The sequence below is a fragment of the Gobio gobio genome (genome assembly GCF_949357685.1).
Source record: "Gobio gobio genome assembly, chromosome: 15".
Lineage (NCBI taxonomy): Eukaryota > Metazoa > Chordata > Actinopteri > Cypriniformes > Gobionidae > Gobio > Gobio gobio.
Genome location: NC_137108.1, coordinates 45,205,805 through 45,223,251, shown reverse-complemented (window position 1 = coordinate 45,223,251; position 17,447 = coordinate 45,205,805). Strand labels below are relative to the sequence as shown.

At 37.7% G+C, this 17,447-nt stretch overlaps 1 protein-coding gene across 1 annotated transcript; it reads left to right on the top strand.

Moving 5' to 3' along the window:
- Positions 1 to 1,178: 1,178 nt before the first annotated feature.
- On the top strand, positions 1,179 to 17,430 carry LOC307139242 (uncharacterized protein; the record flags this gene model as incomplete). The annotated part of the gene is made up of 10 exons (XM_079838131.1): positions 1,179 to 1,193; positions 2,638 to 3,175; positions 3,833 to 3,937; positions 4,046 to 4,174; positions 4,266 to 4,440; positions 6,591 to 6,769; positions 8,173 to 8,268; positions 8,342 to 8,484; positions 13,615 to 13,770; positions 17,259 to 17,430. 10 exons carry the CDS (start codon positions 1,179 to 1,181, stop codon positions 17,310 to 17,312), a joined length of 1,590 nt encoding a protein of 529 aa, XP_079694257.1. The 3' UTR covers positions 17,313 to 17,430.
- Positions 17,431 to 17,447: the final 17 nt, after the last annotated feature.

Genomic DNA, 17,447 nt, shown 5'->3' with positions numbered 1-17,447 from the left:
CATGGAAGTGATTGGAACACCTAGTTTCAATGATTTGGAGGGGCGTCCCAATACTTTTGGCAATATAGTGTATGTAGCAGATATATTTTATCATTGCGAAATTATTATAATAGTTTTTATTATAATTTTTTTTTTGAAAATTTGTTTTTTCTGTCATATTTATTAGTGTTTTTTAATATGTCAATATAGTTGTATTATTTTAGTACATTAAGTTAAACTTAATGAACATTAATTTTATTTCAAGTAATGAAAATGTTTGAGTTTTAGTTTCATGATATGTAGGCCTATGCTATGACCCGTTTAAAGGGCCTGGGGACGCTTGAATCTCCTGTTTCTCATTTCTTTGCCTTCCCTCGTCCTTTAGTGTAATCTGACGTCGTAACTGAGTTAGTTTAATCTTGTTTTCAATCTAACTGCTCTCATTACAGATTGCTCGTCTCCTGTTGACTTCCAGCACCTTACACTGTTGAATCCTGTAATGTGATCGGGCAGGTAAAATCGCTCCTGGGGTGAAACAGGATTCACAGCCTTAAACCGCATGAACACATACACTCACATGCACACATTTTCCATATGAGGTTACATTATACTGTATGTGTGTCATGTTTTATTCTTTATTATGCCTTTGTAGTATGCAAATCTGCATAGCCCTACAGGTAGATACAACCAATGCATCAAGTATAGATGATTGCTAACATGATTTTTTTTTTGTTACCCGCAGTCATGAACCGTAACCTGTGCTGAGTCACTGGCTTTGTGTTGTTTTGTCGCAGTATAACTTACCCTCAGCCGCTCAACTCTGACCCCATCTAACAATAATCAGCATGCATTTTTCATCAACCTGGGCAACTGCTATCCATTACAGCTCTTCATAAACCTCCTGAGCACCGTTAGACACCAGCTGAAGGTTTAGACTGAATACCAACCGATGCAATGCTATTGAAATAGAGGAAGTGAAGGACAAGAGCAACCTTGAGACACAATGAAACACGCCGAGCATCTCAGAGGAATGAATGGATGGTGGATGCAGCGAGCTCTACTGTTGTTCTTTTGACACTCATCCAAGGTTTCTGGACTTTCATTACTGCTTGCGTTTTCAAGTGTCATCTATTGTTGGAGGCGCTAGAAGAATGGCCTCATTTCTTTAAATGCATGAGCTGACACTGCTGACACAAACTATGGCTTTTGCCCAGGTAAGAACAACAATAGTCTCTTAGTATTTGTAACAATTCATCAAAATGTCTTCTAGAAACTGGCGCTGTGAGATTCCATTAGCTGAAAAGCAATGACATTTAATATGTGGAAGCGGAGTGTGTAATTACTAAATAGTCTTTCATATCCTGTTTAATATACAGAGGAATCTGACATAGTGATTTGCTCAACTAATGGCATGAATTAAACTTTTAATGTGAAACAGGATCATGATATTTTGTTATTTTAGTTTAATTGACATACTATTAAAGTTTGTATGAATATTTTGAATGAGTTTTTAATTTTATACTTTTGGTTGTCATTTTCATTTGAGTTGAAGTTATAGTAATAGTTTTGTTTTTGTCAATTTTAAAGTCTGTTTTAGTTATTTTAGTACATCAAGTTAATCTAAATGAAGATGAGAAATGCTGCCAACTAGTTTTTAGAAATATTTTTTGAGTTAATGTTTATTTTATTTCAAGCAACTACATTTTTTTATGGTTTTAGTTTTAGTTTCATTTAACTATAATACCTATTTTTTTAGCTTTCTGAATGATCAATGGTTAATGTAATGTTGCAGAAATGATTGCATCCTTTTTGCTTTATATTTGATCTTTCTCATTGTCTGGGTATGAAATTGGCAATAGTGCTGATAGTCAGATGCATGCAGAACCAAAGGGACCATCATGCACAAAATTCTCCTCATGCATGCATGTTTTTTTTATAAAAAAAAACAGCTAATTTTATGTTAGCCAAATGTACTAAATTAACAAAAATTACCTAAATGAACTAAATTTACCTTGTTTAAAGTCTTCTGATAGACAGGGTTCCTTCCTACGCAGTTTAAGTTTAGAAAAACATGGAATTTGATTTGAGTAATTTCCAGGTCTGGATAAGTGTGGAAAAAAGACTATATCATGGCGTAATTTTTAATTTTGTTTGTCGAACATGACTTTTGACATTTTCAATGACATTTTCATTTTCGTAAAATTGTTTGTCTTTACCATAAGCAAATCTCTTTTGAACCTCACTAAAATAATGTGTGTGTGTGAGCAAATGATCATCTAAATCAGATTGTACTGTTTGGTGATCGCGCCACATCAAACCACGATTACAGTATCAGACCGATGTGTCACAGGTGAATATATGCAGGTTATAAACGTTTTAGGTTCTAATCCTCATCACTTCGTGAACACCAATGAGAAAAAGAGAAAATAGAAGTATTACAGATGACTGTACTATAAATAAAATATAATCCTATATGAACCATTTATGTTATTTTAATATGGTCTGAAAAGTATACAGATAGGTTTGGAAATTTGAGTCTGGAAAAATATGAAATTTCGAAAGGAAAAATGTATAGGAACCCTGGATAGAATTTTGTCAGCCCGCCCGGGCCTAATGATAACTGAAACAATTAACTTTTGACATTTTCTTTATGTTTAGGGTATCTATAAAATCAACCCAGCAAAAGACAACCAGAAGCCTCTGCAGTCCTACCCAGCATGTCCTCCTATGTCCACTGGGATTCCTCCAGATCTGCTGTCCACCTGCCCGAAGCTTTTAAACACGGCTTTTCCTCTGCTCACAGCTCCAGTAATGATGGACGCACCGCTCACCTTGATACCTGGAACTACATTGAAAATCCCGCTTCCCCAGAATCTCACAGATGTGGCTCCTCAGCTGGCACTGGCAGAGCTCCCTTTATACAGAACAAGAAGTGCCTCTGTACCGTTTCCTCTCCATCCTGTTACGCTGTACACGTCCACACATCCACAGATCTCTCCTGGTTGTGTCCAGCTGCTCGGAGTCTCTGAATTGGCACTGTCAACACTCATGCCACATCTGCCCCAATTATCACCTCCTGAGAGCGGCTCCTCACCCCTCACTGCCCCTAAAACCACCTCGAAAGAAGAAGAGATCATATTACAGGAAGGAGGCATTAACATTGGTGTTTCTAAGAACTCCTCTACAGACGAGGCTGGTGAGGGGATGGATGGACAGATGGATAGATGGATGTACGGACAGATAGATAGACGGACAGATGGATGGATGGACACACTGATGGATGGATGGATGGATGGATGGACGGATGGATGGACACACTGATAGATAGATAGATAGATAGATAGATAGATAGATAGATAGATAGATAGATAGATAGATAGATAGATAGATAGATAGATAGATAGATAGATAGATAGATAGATAGATAGATAGATAGATAGATAGATAGATAGATAGAAAGATGGACACAAAGATAGATAGATAGATGGACACACAGATAGATAGATTGATAGATAGATAGATAGACAGACAGACAGACAGACAGATAGATAGATAGATAGATAGATAGATAGATAGATAGATAGATAGATAGATAGATGGATGGATGGAGACAGTCAGACGGATAGACGATGGATAGATGGATGGATGGATGGATGGATGGATGGATGGATGGATGGACACACTGATAGATAGATAGATAGATAGATAGATAGATAGATAGATAGATAGATAGATAGATAGATAGATAGATAGATAGATAGATAGATAGATAGATAGATAGATAGATAGATAGATGGATGGCTGGATAGATGTGTTACATATTTTACATTTTCGCTCCCTTTTCTTATCACAGATGTCTCTGGGTTCAGACTCTGTTCATCATGTCCGTCACGTCTAGCATTAATTACAACCCTCATCCCCACCTTCATCATCTTCACCGTCTGCATTGCCATTATAGGTACATGTGCTCTCAGCAAAGACTGTGATCTGCTAGAATCAATACAAATCTTTTTATAGTGATTAAATCATGAAAACAGTCGGGTAACGCAATGCTTTTCCTCTTTAGTGAAGTTTGTGTGTTTCCCAACCAAAGTGCGAGACACACCTGCTGGCAGCTCACAGAACTGCACCATCACACCAACGCCCTTCTATTCTGTGAAATATCCAGCCAACAACACCGTCAACATTTCCTCAGGTACAATCAGAGACATATTAAGCGATCTGCTGTGCAGATTTGATTTTATTATGATGACACATGGTCTCTGAACTTGGTTTTTGTCGCCCAGATTGCTCCTCAGCAATGAATGCTGGGTCTCCTGGGAAGCGTATTGTCGGTGGTACGGAGGCTGTGAAGGACCAGTGGGGGTGGCAGACCAGTTTACACTGGCGAGGCAAACACGTGTGTGGAGGAGCCATCATTACCCCTAACTGGGTCATCACTGCCGCACACTGCTTTGTTAAGTGAGTATGAGACAACAAAGAGTGAGTGCATTTAGTGAGTGAGTTTATTATCGTCTAGCTTTAATCTGCTAAATGCGACTATAAAGTATGAAGATATTAAAGGGATAGTTCACCCAAAAATAAAAATATATTTTTGATGAAATCTGTGCGATTTCTGTCCCTCCATTGACCTCTACGCAACTACCACTTTGACACTTCAAAAAGTTCATAAAGAGATCGTAAAACTAGTCCATATGAATTACGTGGTTTAGTCCAAATTTTCTGAAGAGACTCGATCACTTTATTTAATGAACAGATTGAATTTTATTCACATATAAACATTCATCAACGCACACATTAGATCCGGTAAACGGAAGCTCAAGCATGTTCGCTCTTGACGTGCGAGAACCAGTGAGGTTCATTCTCGTGTTACGCAGCACGTTTGAGCTTCCTCAAGAACCAATGAGGTTCATTCTAGTGTTACGCAGCACGTTTGAGCTTCAGCAAGAACCAATGAGGTTCATTGTCGTGTTACGCAACACGTTTGAGCTTCCTCAAGAACCAATGAGGTTCATTCTCGTGTTACTCAGCACGTTTGAGCTTCCTCAAGAACCAATGAGGTTCATTCTCGTGTTACTCAGCACGTTTGAGCTTCCTCAAGAACCAATGAGGTTCATTCTTGTGTTACGCAGCACGTTTGAGCTTCAGCAAGAACCAATGAGGTTCATTCTCGTGTTACTCAGCACGTTTGAGCTTCAGCAAGAACCAATGAGGTTCATTCTCGTGTTACTCAGCACGTTTGAGCTTCAGCAAGAACCAATGAGGTTCATTCTCGTGTTACTCAGCACGTTTGAGCTTCAGCAAGAACCAATGAGGTTCATTCTAGTGTTACGCAGCACGTTTGAGCTTCAGCAAGAACCAATGAGGTTCATTCTCGTGTTACTCAGCACGTTTGAGCTTCAGCAAGAACCAATGAGGTTCATTCTCGTGTTACTCAGCACGTTTGAGCTTCAGCAAGAACCAATGAGGTTCATTCTAGTGTTACGCAGCACGTTTGAGCTTCAGCAAGAACCAATGAGGTTCATTCTCGTGTTACTCAGCACGTTTGAGCTTCCTCAAGAACCAATGAGGTTCATTCTCGTGTTACGCAGCACGTTTGAGCTTCAGCAAGAACCAATGAGGTTCATTCTTGTGTTACGCAGCACGTTTGAGCTTCAGCAAGAACCAATGAGGTTCATTCTAGTGTTACGCAGCACGTTTGAGCTTCAGCAAGAACCAATGAGGTTCATTCTCGTGTTACTCAGCACGTTTGAGCTTCAGCAAGAACCAATGAGGTTCATTCTCGTGTTACTCAGCACGTTTGAGCTTCCTCAAGAACCAATGAGGTTCATTCTCGTGTTACGCAGCACGTTTGAGCTTCAGCAAGAACCAATGAGGTTCATTCTTGTGTTACGCAGCACGTTTGAGCTTCAGCAAGAACCAATGAGGTTCATTCTAGTGTTACGCAGCACGTTTGAGCTTCAGCAAGAACCAATGAGGTTCATTCTAGTGTTACGCAGCACGTTTGAGCTTCAGCAAGAACCAATGAGGTTCATTCTTGTGTTACGCAGCACGTTTGAGCTTCAGCAAGAACCAATGAGGTTCATTCTCGTGTTACGCAGCACGTTTGAGCTTCCTCAAGAACCAATGAGGTTCATTCTCGTGTTACGCAGCACGTTGACTTGACGTTTGAGGTTTGTTCTCGCGTGTCAAGCAGGTTGGGTTGAGCTTCTTTTTATGTTCGCTGATCAGTGTTTATATGTGAATAAAAGCCTACATTCAATCTGTTCATTATATAAAGCGATCAAGTCTCTTCAGAAAATTAGGGTTTTACGATCTCTTTATTAACTTTTTTAAGTGGTAGTTGTGTAGCTGTCAGTGGAGGGACAGAAATCTCTCAGATTTCATCAAAAATATCTTCATTTGTGTTCCGAAGAAGACTGAAAGTCTTACGTTTGGACCTACATGAGGGTCAATTAATGACAGAATTTTCATTTTTGGGTGAACTATCCCTAAACTAAACATTAACATCATGATTTTCTGTAAAACTGCTTTGAAACCACATATATTGTGAAAAACTCTATACAAATGGATTAAGATTTTTTCATTGCTGTGTTTGTGTTGTTTGTCAGTTATGACATGATGCTGGAGTCTGATTGGATTGTGGTGGTTGATACTATCAGTGTCTCAGATTCATCTCAGGGCAAGCGCTACAACACACTGCAAATACACCCGCACCCACAATTCTCATCGACCAACAACGACTACGACCTGTGTCTGCTGCGCACGCAGACCGAGATGGAGATGGGAGGTATGTTCGCTCGGGCATGTGTGCGAATTCAATTGCAGTCGCAAAAATAATGTGCAAGTTTCATTGGTGCAAACTGTGCAGATATTAAACATATTTAACATTAAATTGACTCCATTTACTTTCTTAATACACATCTCTGGTTCAAACAGGACGCGTTTTTGCATTTGAAATGTACGCAGAGTATATAAGAAACAATAAGGTTTCATTTGTTAATATGAACTAGCATTGAACATTTCTGCTAAAGCATTTATTAATCTTAGTTATCTGTTGTTAATTTCAACAATTACTAATGTATTATTAAAAACAATAGTTGTATCTGTTATTATTTAAAGGACTTGAGTTAACATTGACTAATAATGAACAGTTGTTTTTTTTATTAACTAACATTAACAGGCATTAATCAATTCTGTAACAAATGTGATGTATTGGAAATGTATTTATTAATATTAATTCTCTAGTAAGAAACTAAAATGTAATAAATAACAAATAAGAATAAAATTAGGTGCACATGTCATGTTGACTTTAGCCCTGAGCCGTGAGTTTTGTGATCCTGCGCACCTGGGAACGCGCTGCTCATGAGGTCAACAACATGATTGTATGCTGTAAATTAAATGTCATATGCTTGGTATAATAAGAATAAATGCTTATTTAATTTAATAATAGGAAAAAAATATCCTAATTATCATTTAATTATTTAAATCTGTTTAAAAATAGGAATATATATAGAAGCGCATTATAGTTAAAATAATTTTCTGTCTTGAATTTTATCTCAAAATAAAGGATGTAATTTTATTCCACGCGGAAATGAGCCGGAATAAGTTAATACAGCCTCTTATTTACATGAGGTTAACATAATGCTGCTTGGTTATGTAACATATACCATAATTGCTGCCTGCAGTAATAACCTATTTCAAATGTTTACGTGCTTTTCTTCTTTTAACTTTTTTGAGCGGTGATAAAATATATTGCTCTTGTAAATACTTGCCAGCATTTCAGTAATAAAAGGCTAAATCTTTAAAAATGCATCCAAATTACAGTGAAGCGCAACCGTACGGTGCTCTGCAGTGGTCAAAAAGGATATAAACAGTGAATTTTGAAGTGATATATATTCTTCAAAACTCAGAGATGTGGATTCGGACGGCAATTAAATTACCACACGACCTTGGTGTTTGTCAAAAAACAGTAGGTAATTCGGCCGGGGATTTTTACGCGGGTGGTGGGAGGAAAAACACTGACATTCTGGATTCGGACTCCAATAAAATCACTGACTAGCCCCTGTCAATGATGAAAACACCTTTTGACCCCACGAGAAACAATTACCGTCCGAATAGGGCTTTTAACTGATATGAATCCAGATGGTTTCTCCTCTGTAATTCAGAACAGATGTGTTGACTGTTGTTTAGATGGAGTGAGACCCGTGTGTTTACCACGTCTGAGAGAGTCTTTTCCTCCTGATTCGCCCTGCTGGGTAACAGGTTGGGGTTACACTCAGGAAGGAGGTGAGATCATGTTTCTGAAGCGTTTACAGGCCTCCCGAACTCTCGTGAAGGTGTCTTTCACTCTCTCATACAGGGTCGGTGTCCTCACACTTGAGACAGGCTTTAATTCATGTGATCGATCAGTCCGTATGCTTACAGCCCAACGTGTACGGCCCCCAGCTCACTCCCAGAATGCTTTGTGCTGGCGTTATGGAGGGAGGAGTGGACTCCTGTCAGGTATACACATCCATTAACAAGATAGATTTCTCAAAAATTACAATTCTGTCATTTACCTGCACTTTGTTCCAGACCTTTATGACATTGTTTTTCTTCTGTGGAACACAAAAGATTAAAAAAAGACTCGATGCTTATGCACATAATTATTTCAAGTCTTCTCAAGTCCTATAATAGTGAGCAACAGATTCACTAAAAGTCAAATCTGATTAATATTTACCTGCTATAATTGAACTCGCGAGGGAAAATTACATGAAACCAGTGAATGATGACAGAATTCTCAGAAATATTTTGATACACTGAACAGGGGCCACTTTACAATAAAGTCCCATTCGTTAACATTAGTTAATGCGTTACCATTAACTAACAACGAGCAATACATACAGTATTTTTTAATCATTGTCAGCATTACTATCGTTAACTAGAGATGCCAGATGCCAAGGCAACATTTCTCATTTTTGTTTTAAGTTGAAAACTAATACTAAAACTAAACAAACTTAATTCAAAAATAGACATTTTAAAAAAAATACAACAAAATTACAAAAACTTTAAAGGTCCCATGGCATGGCATTTTTCTATTATTTTATAGTGTTTCCTGAGGTGTACTTATATTGTTAGTATGATTTTTACATCATAAAATGTCATAATTTAGAAATAAAAGGCATTTTTTCTATACTGCTGTTTGCCCTGTGGCTGACTGCCCTGCTTCAAGAGGCGTGTCTGCTGTGAGACTTCAGGAAAAACGCCCACTGTTGTGATTGGCTGACATCTTTGCATTTTAAATGAGCGGAGGGGGCGTGGTTTAACGAGGCACGAGCAGGCACGAGTCTGCCAGAGACAGATGGACCTGTGTTCACTTCTCATCAGTTCTCTCAGCATGTCTCAGTTCAGGGTGAACTGTTGTAGTTACTAGAATATACTTCAGGTTATTAGTTTATTTCTAGTCAGAGGGGCTGTCACTCATGTCAGAAAGTTAGTAAATTATGGATCAGCGCTGACTCGAGACGCGAACCGTTTAGAACGATTCAGTCCGATTTGGTGAACTGGTTCGGTTCACTAAAAAGAACCGATTCAAAAGAATGATTCGTTCGCGAACAGGACATCACGGAGACGGAGCGATTGCTAACAAAGTTATTTATAGTAACTACTGAGTTATGAGAGCGTTGTCTGTCAGCGCGAGTTTATTGTGTTTGTATCTGAGAGTTCTGAATAAACACGAGTCCCAGTCACACCGAGTCCTCTTCATCATTATTCTACCAACTTTGTAACACATGCAATGTACCATTACAGCGAGATGAACGAGTTAGTAAGTTTGATTAAAGCATTATTTCTAGATATGTTCCAATCATATGAATAGCGTCAGTGATGCGCATTGAGTAACTTACACAGCGCAAACAAAGACACAACAGCAGTAATCGAATGTAATCCAGTTTATTGTGGGGAAAGCTGGCTAGCCTAGCCCAGATACCCTCACGCTTACCCCCCTTCTGCTTAATCTCACGCCGCGTTTGGTGCCTCCGCTGTGGGCCAGATGCAGTACTGGGGGTCGGGGATGTTGAAGGCCGAGCTTCGGCGTGTGTGAGGTTTATCTCTAAAGATGTTACTGCTGATGTTAAACAGAAAAGACTGTATGCACATTTTAGAACAGATAGACGCGACGAGGACGTACAAAACACTGACTCACAAGATAGAAAACACGAAAACACCGTTCTGTCGGGAGAGAGAGAAGCCACAGCGTGTGCACGAATAATAAATAATTAGCTACACATCAGAAATCAATGATCACAGATCAGAAGGAACTGAAGAAAGACTTCTATTTTCATTTGTACATCCAAACACTGAGAAACTGCCAGTTCACTCGTTCACAAGTAACGTTAATGATCTCTCGAGCGTTTGCATGGGCGTGCCAGATTCTCTGGGCGGAGGAAAGGGAGGGAACTGTTCCTGCTTGGACGTCAAACCAGGAGGCTTCAGGATTGGCTAGTCTGACCTGTCATTTTCTCAAAGGCAGAGAAAGACAGCCAGAACTCGGGTTTACACCGATCAACATTTCTATCCACTTGGGGACAATATTCAGGCTAGGGGAACTCATATTAATGTTGAAATACCTCATAAAATGAAAATTTCATGCCATGGGACCTTTAACTAAAATTAAATACTAAAAACAACACTGTTTATTGTTAGTTACAATTCTTGTTTCAAGTCTTGTTTCCCACTTGTTTTTGTCTTTAAGATCTTTTATTTTGATATATATTTTCTGTTCCCATTGTTCCTGTTTTACTTCCTGTGTTTGCCTCCTTGGCTCTCTTGTTTGTTTCTTGATTAATTACCCTCACCTGTCCCTTGTTATCTTGTGTAGATACCCCAGTGTTTCAGGCCCCGTCTACACAGAGACGCGTTTAGCTGTATACGTAAACATTTTGTATCGTATTAGCGTTTCGTCCTGACGGATCCGGCATTTTAGGAGCCTAAAACCGGTATTTTTTGAGTGGATAAATCTGAAACCGACACCCTTGCGTTTTCATGTGTACAGCCAATCCGTTTATTACTAGTCATGGGCAGACTGAGGCTTCGTGAAACACTGAAACAGTTGAAGCAAATGTGCCATATTGTGTCGAAGCTTTGAAACAATCCGATATCCATCTCCATGGTGACCCCTGCTGGCCAGAACAGTGTAAATGCAACAAAACCCAGGCCAAACATGCATAACACCTTTTACAAATCTATTGCAAATGTTTTATTGAAAATAAAATCTTTCAAATGCAAATAACTAACCATCTAATAAAATTAAATATTAAGTGTCTATATATTCTTTTATCAATTGTCAGGGTTTGTTCCATGGATGGCTCAGCTAAACATGCCAATAAGAGACTACTATTATTCCTTTAAATCATACTATTGTCTAATTAAAACGTCTAAAAATGTATAACACTGATCAGAGATCAGGTAAAACCCACAGACACTTCAATGGTTCTCAGTGACTGCTCATGATTCATGGGTTCACAGAGATCATCGCCCCCCCCCCCAGCGGTGAACCATTGACATTTCGAAGTGTTTTGAAACAGTGATGACGTAACGAAGCCTCGTTTACTGAAATCACGTGACTTTGGCAGTTTGATACACGCTCCGAACCAATTGATTTTGAAACGGAAGATTTGTAATGCTGGGTACACACCAAAAGATTTTTTACATCTTATAAGATTTTCAAAATGTGATAGACCACACACATGAGGACAAATAATCCTATATTTAACCGTTTTGCTCCTATAGTGTATGGTGTGCCATGATGTGACAAAGACAGCACACCACACACGAACAGATTTTCAACCAGAGTCCCGACTGTAAACAAAGGAAATCTCGCAAAATCTCGCGAGACTTCAGAATAAGTACGGCGGTGATTGCAACAAATATCAATTTCGATCTTGATTCAATATAATTTCCTATAGCCTACTGTACATATAAGGAAAGTTTGCCTCTTTAGCACTATTTTAAACTTTTCTTGGGTAAATTATATTTGCTTGCATTCATTAATATTCACTTGTTTGTGTTTCTATTTAAGTATCATTAAAAATATGAGGATGTAAATTGTTAACGTTTTAAAATTTCACATTTAAAGAAATCTAGTGTTTGATCATAAATATGTATTTAAATGCAAAACCAAAAAATAAGTAAGCAGTTATGATCTGCAATACTTTGAGAAACCAGACTAGATACATGTATATGTTAGCGCTCCGTGAACCACGTACATGAGCGCGCACGCTGCCGGGAGATGAGAGCATGTCGCAACTCTGTTTTTCCACGCCTCTGGCTTTAACTTTTATGCCACATTAGCGCCAAAACGCTATATTTATTGTTGGAATTGTATTCAAGTTTAAAAGCTTAGACATTCAAGTTTCATATCAAAAGCAGGGTTGAGAGAGATGCATGAGTGACAGAGAGATGGAGAGAGAGAGAGCATGGAAAGGAAATTAACGAGTACGCTGTGTGTTTTAAATAGCGTTAAAAAGTTAATGAATAACAACGCGCAATATGTGGCGGCCGGTTGATTCTGTGGCGCACCGCCACCAATTAGTCTATGTGTGGGAAACACTAATGTTATGAGTGAGTAATGGTAAAAAAAAAAAATCACACTGCTATTTCTTTATATTTGTTGTCCTCAGGTGTCTCTTGGAAAATAGCTATACAGTATTATTCTCTTTGAAATTGCCTTATTAAATAAACTTTAAAGTTTTTATAGTCGGAGTTATAGTCAGTTCATGACAATTTCATCTCTCAGCGTGCTTTCGGATTGAATATTATTTCGTTTCACGTGAGTGTGCGTGCGTTTGTCCTCGGGATTCCCCCACACATCAGGATTTCTGATCGTAAATATTCAACATGTTGAATATTTACGATTCGCGATCGGGACGGCTCCGACGTTCTTCCGAGCAGGTTCGGACACTCTTAACACACTTCACACCACAGGAAAATCTGATAAGATAATCTTTAGAACCATCAAGATAATCGGGACATAGCTAGGATTGTCGGAAGGGGGGAAATCAGGCCAAAATCAGCCCGATTATCTTTTGGTGTGTACCCAGCATAAAGCTTCGAAACTTCATGAAGCAGTGTTTTGCAATTGCCATCACTAGTATTTTGTGAAACGGGGACACCACGTCCCACGGTTAAGGCTAGAAGGGATACAACTACGGCCACTGGGCATGCGCACATCAATATTGCGACATTTAATTACTGTATTTGCATTATTGTAAGGGTAGGTTTAGGGTAGGTGTAAGCGTTAATAAAACACAATCTGGTAAGTAGCAAATTTATGTGTTATTTTATCGTGAGATTTTGCCTCACTTCCAGTGTATTTCTGTGGCAGAATTACAGCACCACACACTGGTCTGGCATGTATACTACATCGCTTTGAGTCGGTTTCAGTGGTTTCGTGTGTACGCAGATATTTCTTGAGACGAGGGAAAAAAATATTGGATAGGGAAAGCTCTGACTTCGTGTGGATGTGGCCTCAGTAGTCTGTTGTTGCCTTTACATCCCCTTGTAAAGCTGTTGTGTTTTTAATCATTATCCCTATCCCTTTAAAGAAGCCTGTGTGTGTTTTCTTATATGTGGTCTTGTGTAATTTTTCATCAGGGGGACAGCGGAGGTCCTCTAGTGTGTAAGACTGAAGCGGGGGATTGGAGGTTGGCTGGTGTGGTGAGTTGGGGAGAAGGATGTGGAAGACGCAATAAACCAGGAGTCTACACCAGAATCACTCAGCTTCTCCAGTGGCTGGATAAATACATCAACGTAAACGCAAACAGCACCAACAGCATCATCATTCTGTAGCAATGTTACAGGTTCAAGTAACAACTCTATTCACCGTATCTGCAGGTTGATTTACCACAGTGAAATCATTTTGTGTAAAAACAAGCTAAAATGATATTTACTGTAAAGGGTCAATGACGACATGTATTTTTTGTGTCCGAATTCATTATTTTCCTAAAAACAAAGAAGAAAAAAATACACGTCACATATCAAATCGATCTACAATATTTCCTTTATAAGATAACTCTTTTAATTTTTTTGAAATTCAATTGACTTTTTGAGTTGTGGTGTTTCAAAGACCTAAAATGCCAGGTGGTGCGACCAGCAAATTTACATTTAAAACTATCAATTCCCACTGCAATTGCAAAATGAAATAAGAAATATAAATGTAAACCATTATATAATGTATACAAATAATTAAAAAAATAACATAACTCCTTATGGAAAATAAGGTTCTGAACACATAGAAAAGTGTCCGTTTATATGAATTGGACTAAAAGGGCAATACATAGAAAACGGAAAGGGAATTTACCATGTGATATGCATTTTACAATGATTCATATGTATATTGTATATGTATATTATTTTAAATTAATATATGGTCGCACCACCTGACATTTTCCGCGTGGTAAAATTAGAAATCTTGTTTAATAATGAATTAATGCTGTCTTAAAAGCTGTAAAACCAATATGAATCAACACCATACATTTTTTTGCTTTATAGCTAAATCGAATTGATGAACTGTAACATTGACACTAAATTGAATCCATACTGAGCAATCTGTATCGTATAAAGCACTATAGAAATAAAGGTGACACAACATCGATAAGTGCAACAGCCCCCGCCCACTTTTTCAGTGGCGCTGGTTCCGGAAGCATTTTTCCATTAATTTAAAAAAAGTCTTCGTTAAAGCATTATAAGCCATAAACCAAGCCAATCCGCTACGAGGTGAATCACACCACTACAAAGGTATTTGAAAAAATACAAAGGTACAAGACTGTGTACTTAAAGGATTAGTTCACTTTAAAATGAAAATTTCCTGATAATATACTCACCCCCATGTCATCCAAGATGTCCGTGTCTTTCTTTCTTCAGTCGAAAAGCAATTAAGGTTTTTGAGGAACACATTCCAGGATTTTTCTCCATATAATGTATTTCAATGGCAACCAACGGGTTGAAGGTCCAATTCAATGCAGTTTCAAAGGGCTTCAGAGCCCTGATCCCAGCTGAGCAGTAGGGTCTTATCTAGTGAAACGATCGGTCATTTTCAAGAAAAAATAAACATTTATATACATTTTAACCACGAATGCTCGACTTCGTGTTTTGATTCTCCTCGGCGTGTGACGTCATTTCGCCGGAAAGGTCAGGCGTGTTAAAACGCACGTGCAAAGACTAAATCAAACGCCCTTTACAAAAATAAAGGTAAAACAATAATGTCGGACGATTTTGAAGTTGGAGGAGAACACAAGAGTTTTTCGGCACTGAGTCAGTACTTCCACCTACATCACACGTGACCTTTCCAGTGTGATGACGTCACACGCCGTAAAGAATCACAACACTGAAGTCGAGCATTCGTGGTTAAAAAGTATATACATTTTCATTTTAAAGTGAACTAATCCTTTAATGGTTTTAGTGAGGGAAAGAACTACACTCCCATGAAGCATTGCAAACAGCATAATCAAATTAAAAACAATGGAGAAATATAAAACTATGCATTTAAAAATTATATATATATATATATATATATATATATATATATATATATATATATATATATATATATATATATATATATATATATATATATATATATACACTCTAAAAAAAAAAGCTTCTATATGGCACCAAAAATCTTGGCTCGTAATCATAGGGGAACCTTTTTAAGTGCTATGTAGAACCAATTTCGGTGCTTCGGTGGTTCTTCACCGGTTCTTTGACTAAGGTGCTATAGCACCGCTAACTATGGTGCTATATAGCAGGGGTTTTCAAACTGGGGTCCGGGGACCCCCACGGGTCCTCCAGAAGGTTCTAAGGGGTCCCCAGAAAATTTCAGAGCATAAAAAGACAAAGCAAAAATGGATAAAGTCTACTCTAACTGTTTAATTTCTAAATGTTTCTCTCCTTTCTTGCCGTATACATACTTTCTAGAATTATATATGTTTGCTTTGTATCTTTAGAGATTTTTCCGTACTATAGTAACCTTTATCTCGCTCACTGGGGTTGTAAGGCAGTTTTCTTAACGCGGTACGTAAGCTGCTTACATACATTTATTGTGAAAGTTGCTTATACAAATAATTTTTAATTGAAAATGTTCTTCTTCAGGTTTATACATCCAACATTAAGGTTGTATTTATAATGTCATGCTTACTATTTATCTAACGGTTTAAATGTTTTTTCTTACATAAAAATAGATGGATTTTAGGAAGGGGGTCCCTCATAAAGGTTCATCATTTGGGGGTCCTTGGCATCATAAAGTTTGAAAACCCCTGCTATATAGCACCGCTACCATATACAGAACATGTTAAGATATGGTGCTACATAGCACCAAAAGTGGTTCCTCTATGATTAAGAGCCAAGAACCATTTTTGGTGCCATTTAGAACCTTTTTTTTTTAGAGTGTATATATAAACAATATATTTTGTTTATTGCAAAATATGCATATATATTTAAATATTTTGAGAGAGAAGGTCATTCTCAATACTTCATGGGAGTGGGCGGAGCTAAAGAGATCTTTTGGCTTATTTAACTTGTTTCGAATTTTCTGAACAGCATCATGGGTAATGTAGTTTTCACCACAAATTCTACTTTTAAACGTGATTGTTTAAAAAAAAAAAAGTAGAGATAGTCCGGGCTGACAGACAAATACTATTAATTAACAACCTTGTAGCTCACAGCTGTCTTTAAATGTTTATAAGTTATCGTTAAAAATCAATTTCCCTATGGAGAAAATAAATGGAGTTTTTTCTTCTGGAACCCGACTGTTGCACTCTATACAATAATGTTCCATTGGTTAACTGCATTAGTAACATAAACTAACAATGAAAAATACTTCTAAAGCATTTATTCATATTAGTCATGTTAATTTCAGCATTTTGTAATGCATGATTAAAATCAAAAGTGGTATTGTTGATGTTATTTCATGGACTTGAGCTGACATGAACTAGCATAGATGATAAATACTGTAACAAAAGTATTGCTAATTTTGTGTTAATATTAGTTGAATGCATTAACTAACATTTAACTATCGGGCCATACATTGTATGTATATTAACATGAAACTGATGTCTATAGCTGATTGACCTTGACAGTATACAGTAAACAATAAACCTAACATGACTTTATAAAACCAGTAACTTTCAACAAAAACACCAACAAAACAGACTTTCACTTATTTGAACCTGGAACATTCCTTAAGTCAATATGCATGTAAAGTCCAAAATCCATTAACATTTATTTCATTTTCATTTCAGGATGAAAATGAAGAGGCATTCTCGATAGCCACCACAAAGGATAATCACTTTTGAAAATTCAGTATTGTTATACATGCCTGTACAATGACTTTATCTTACAACAGATAATTAAAACTTCAACTAGAAGCGGACATCATCTGTAACACAGGCTGCAATAAAAGATCATTACATCCAGACTGGCTCATGCTG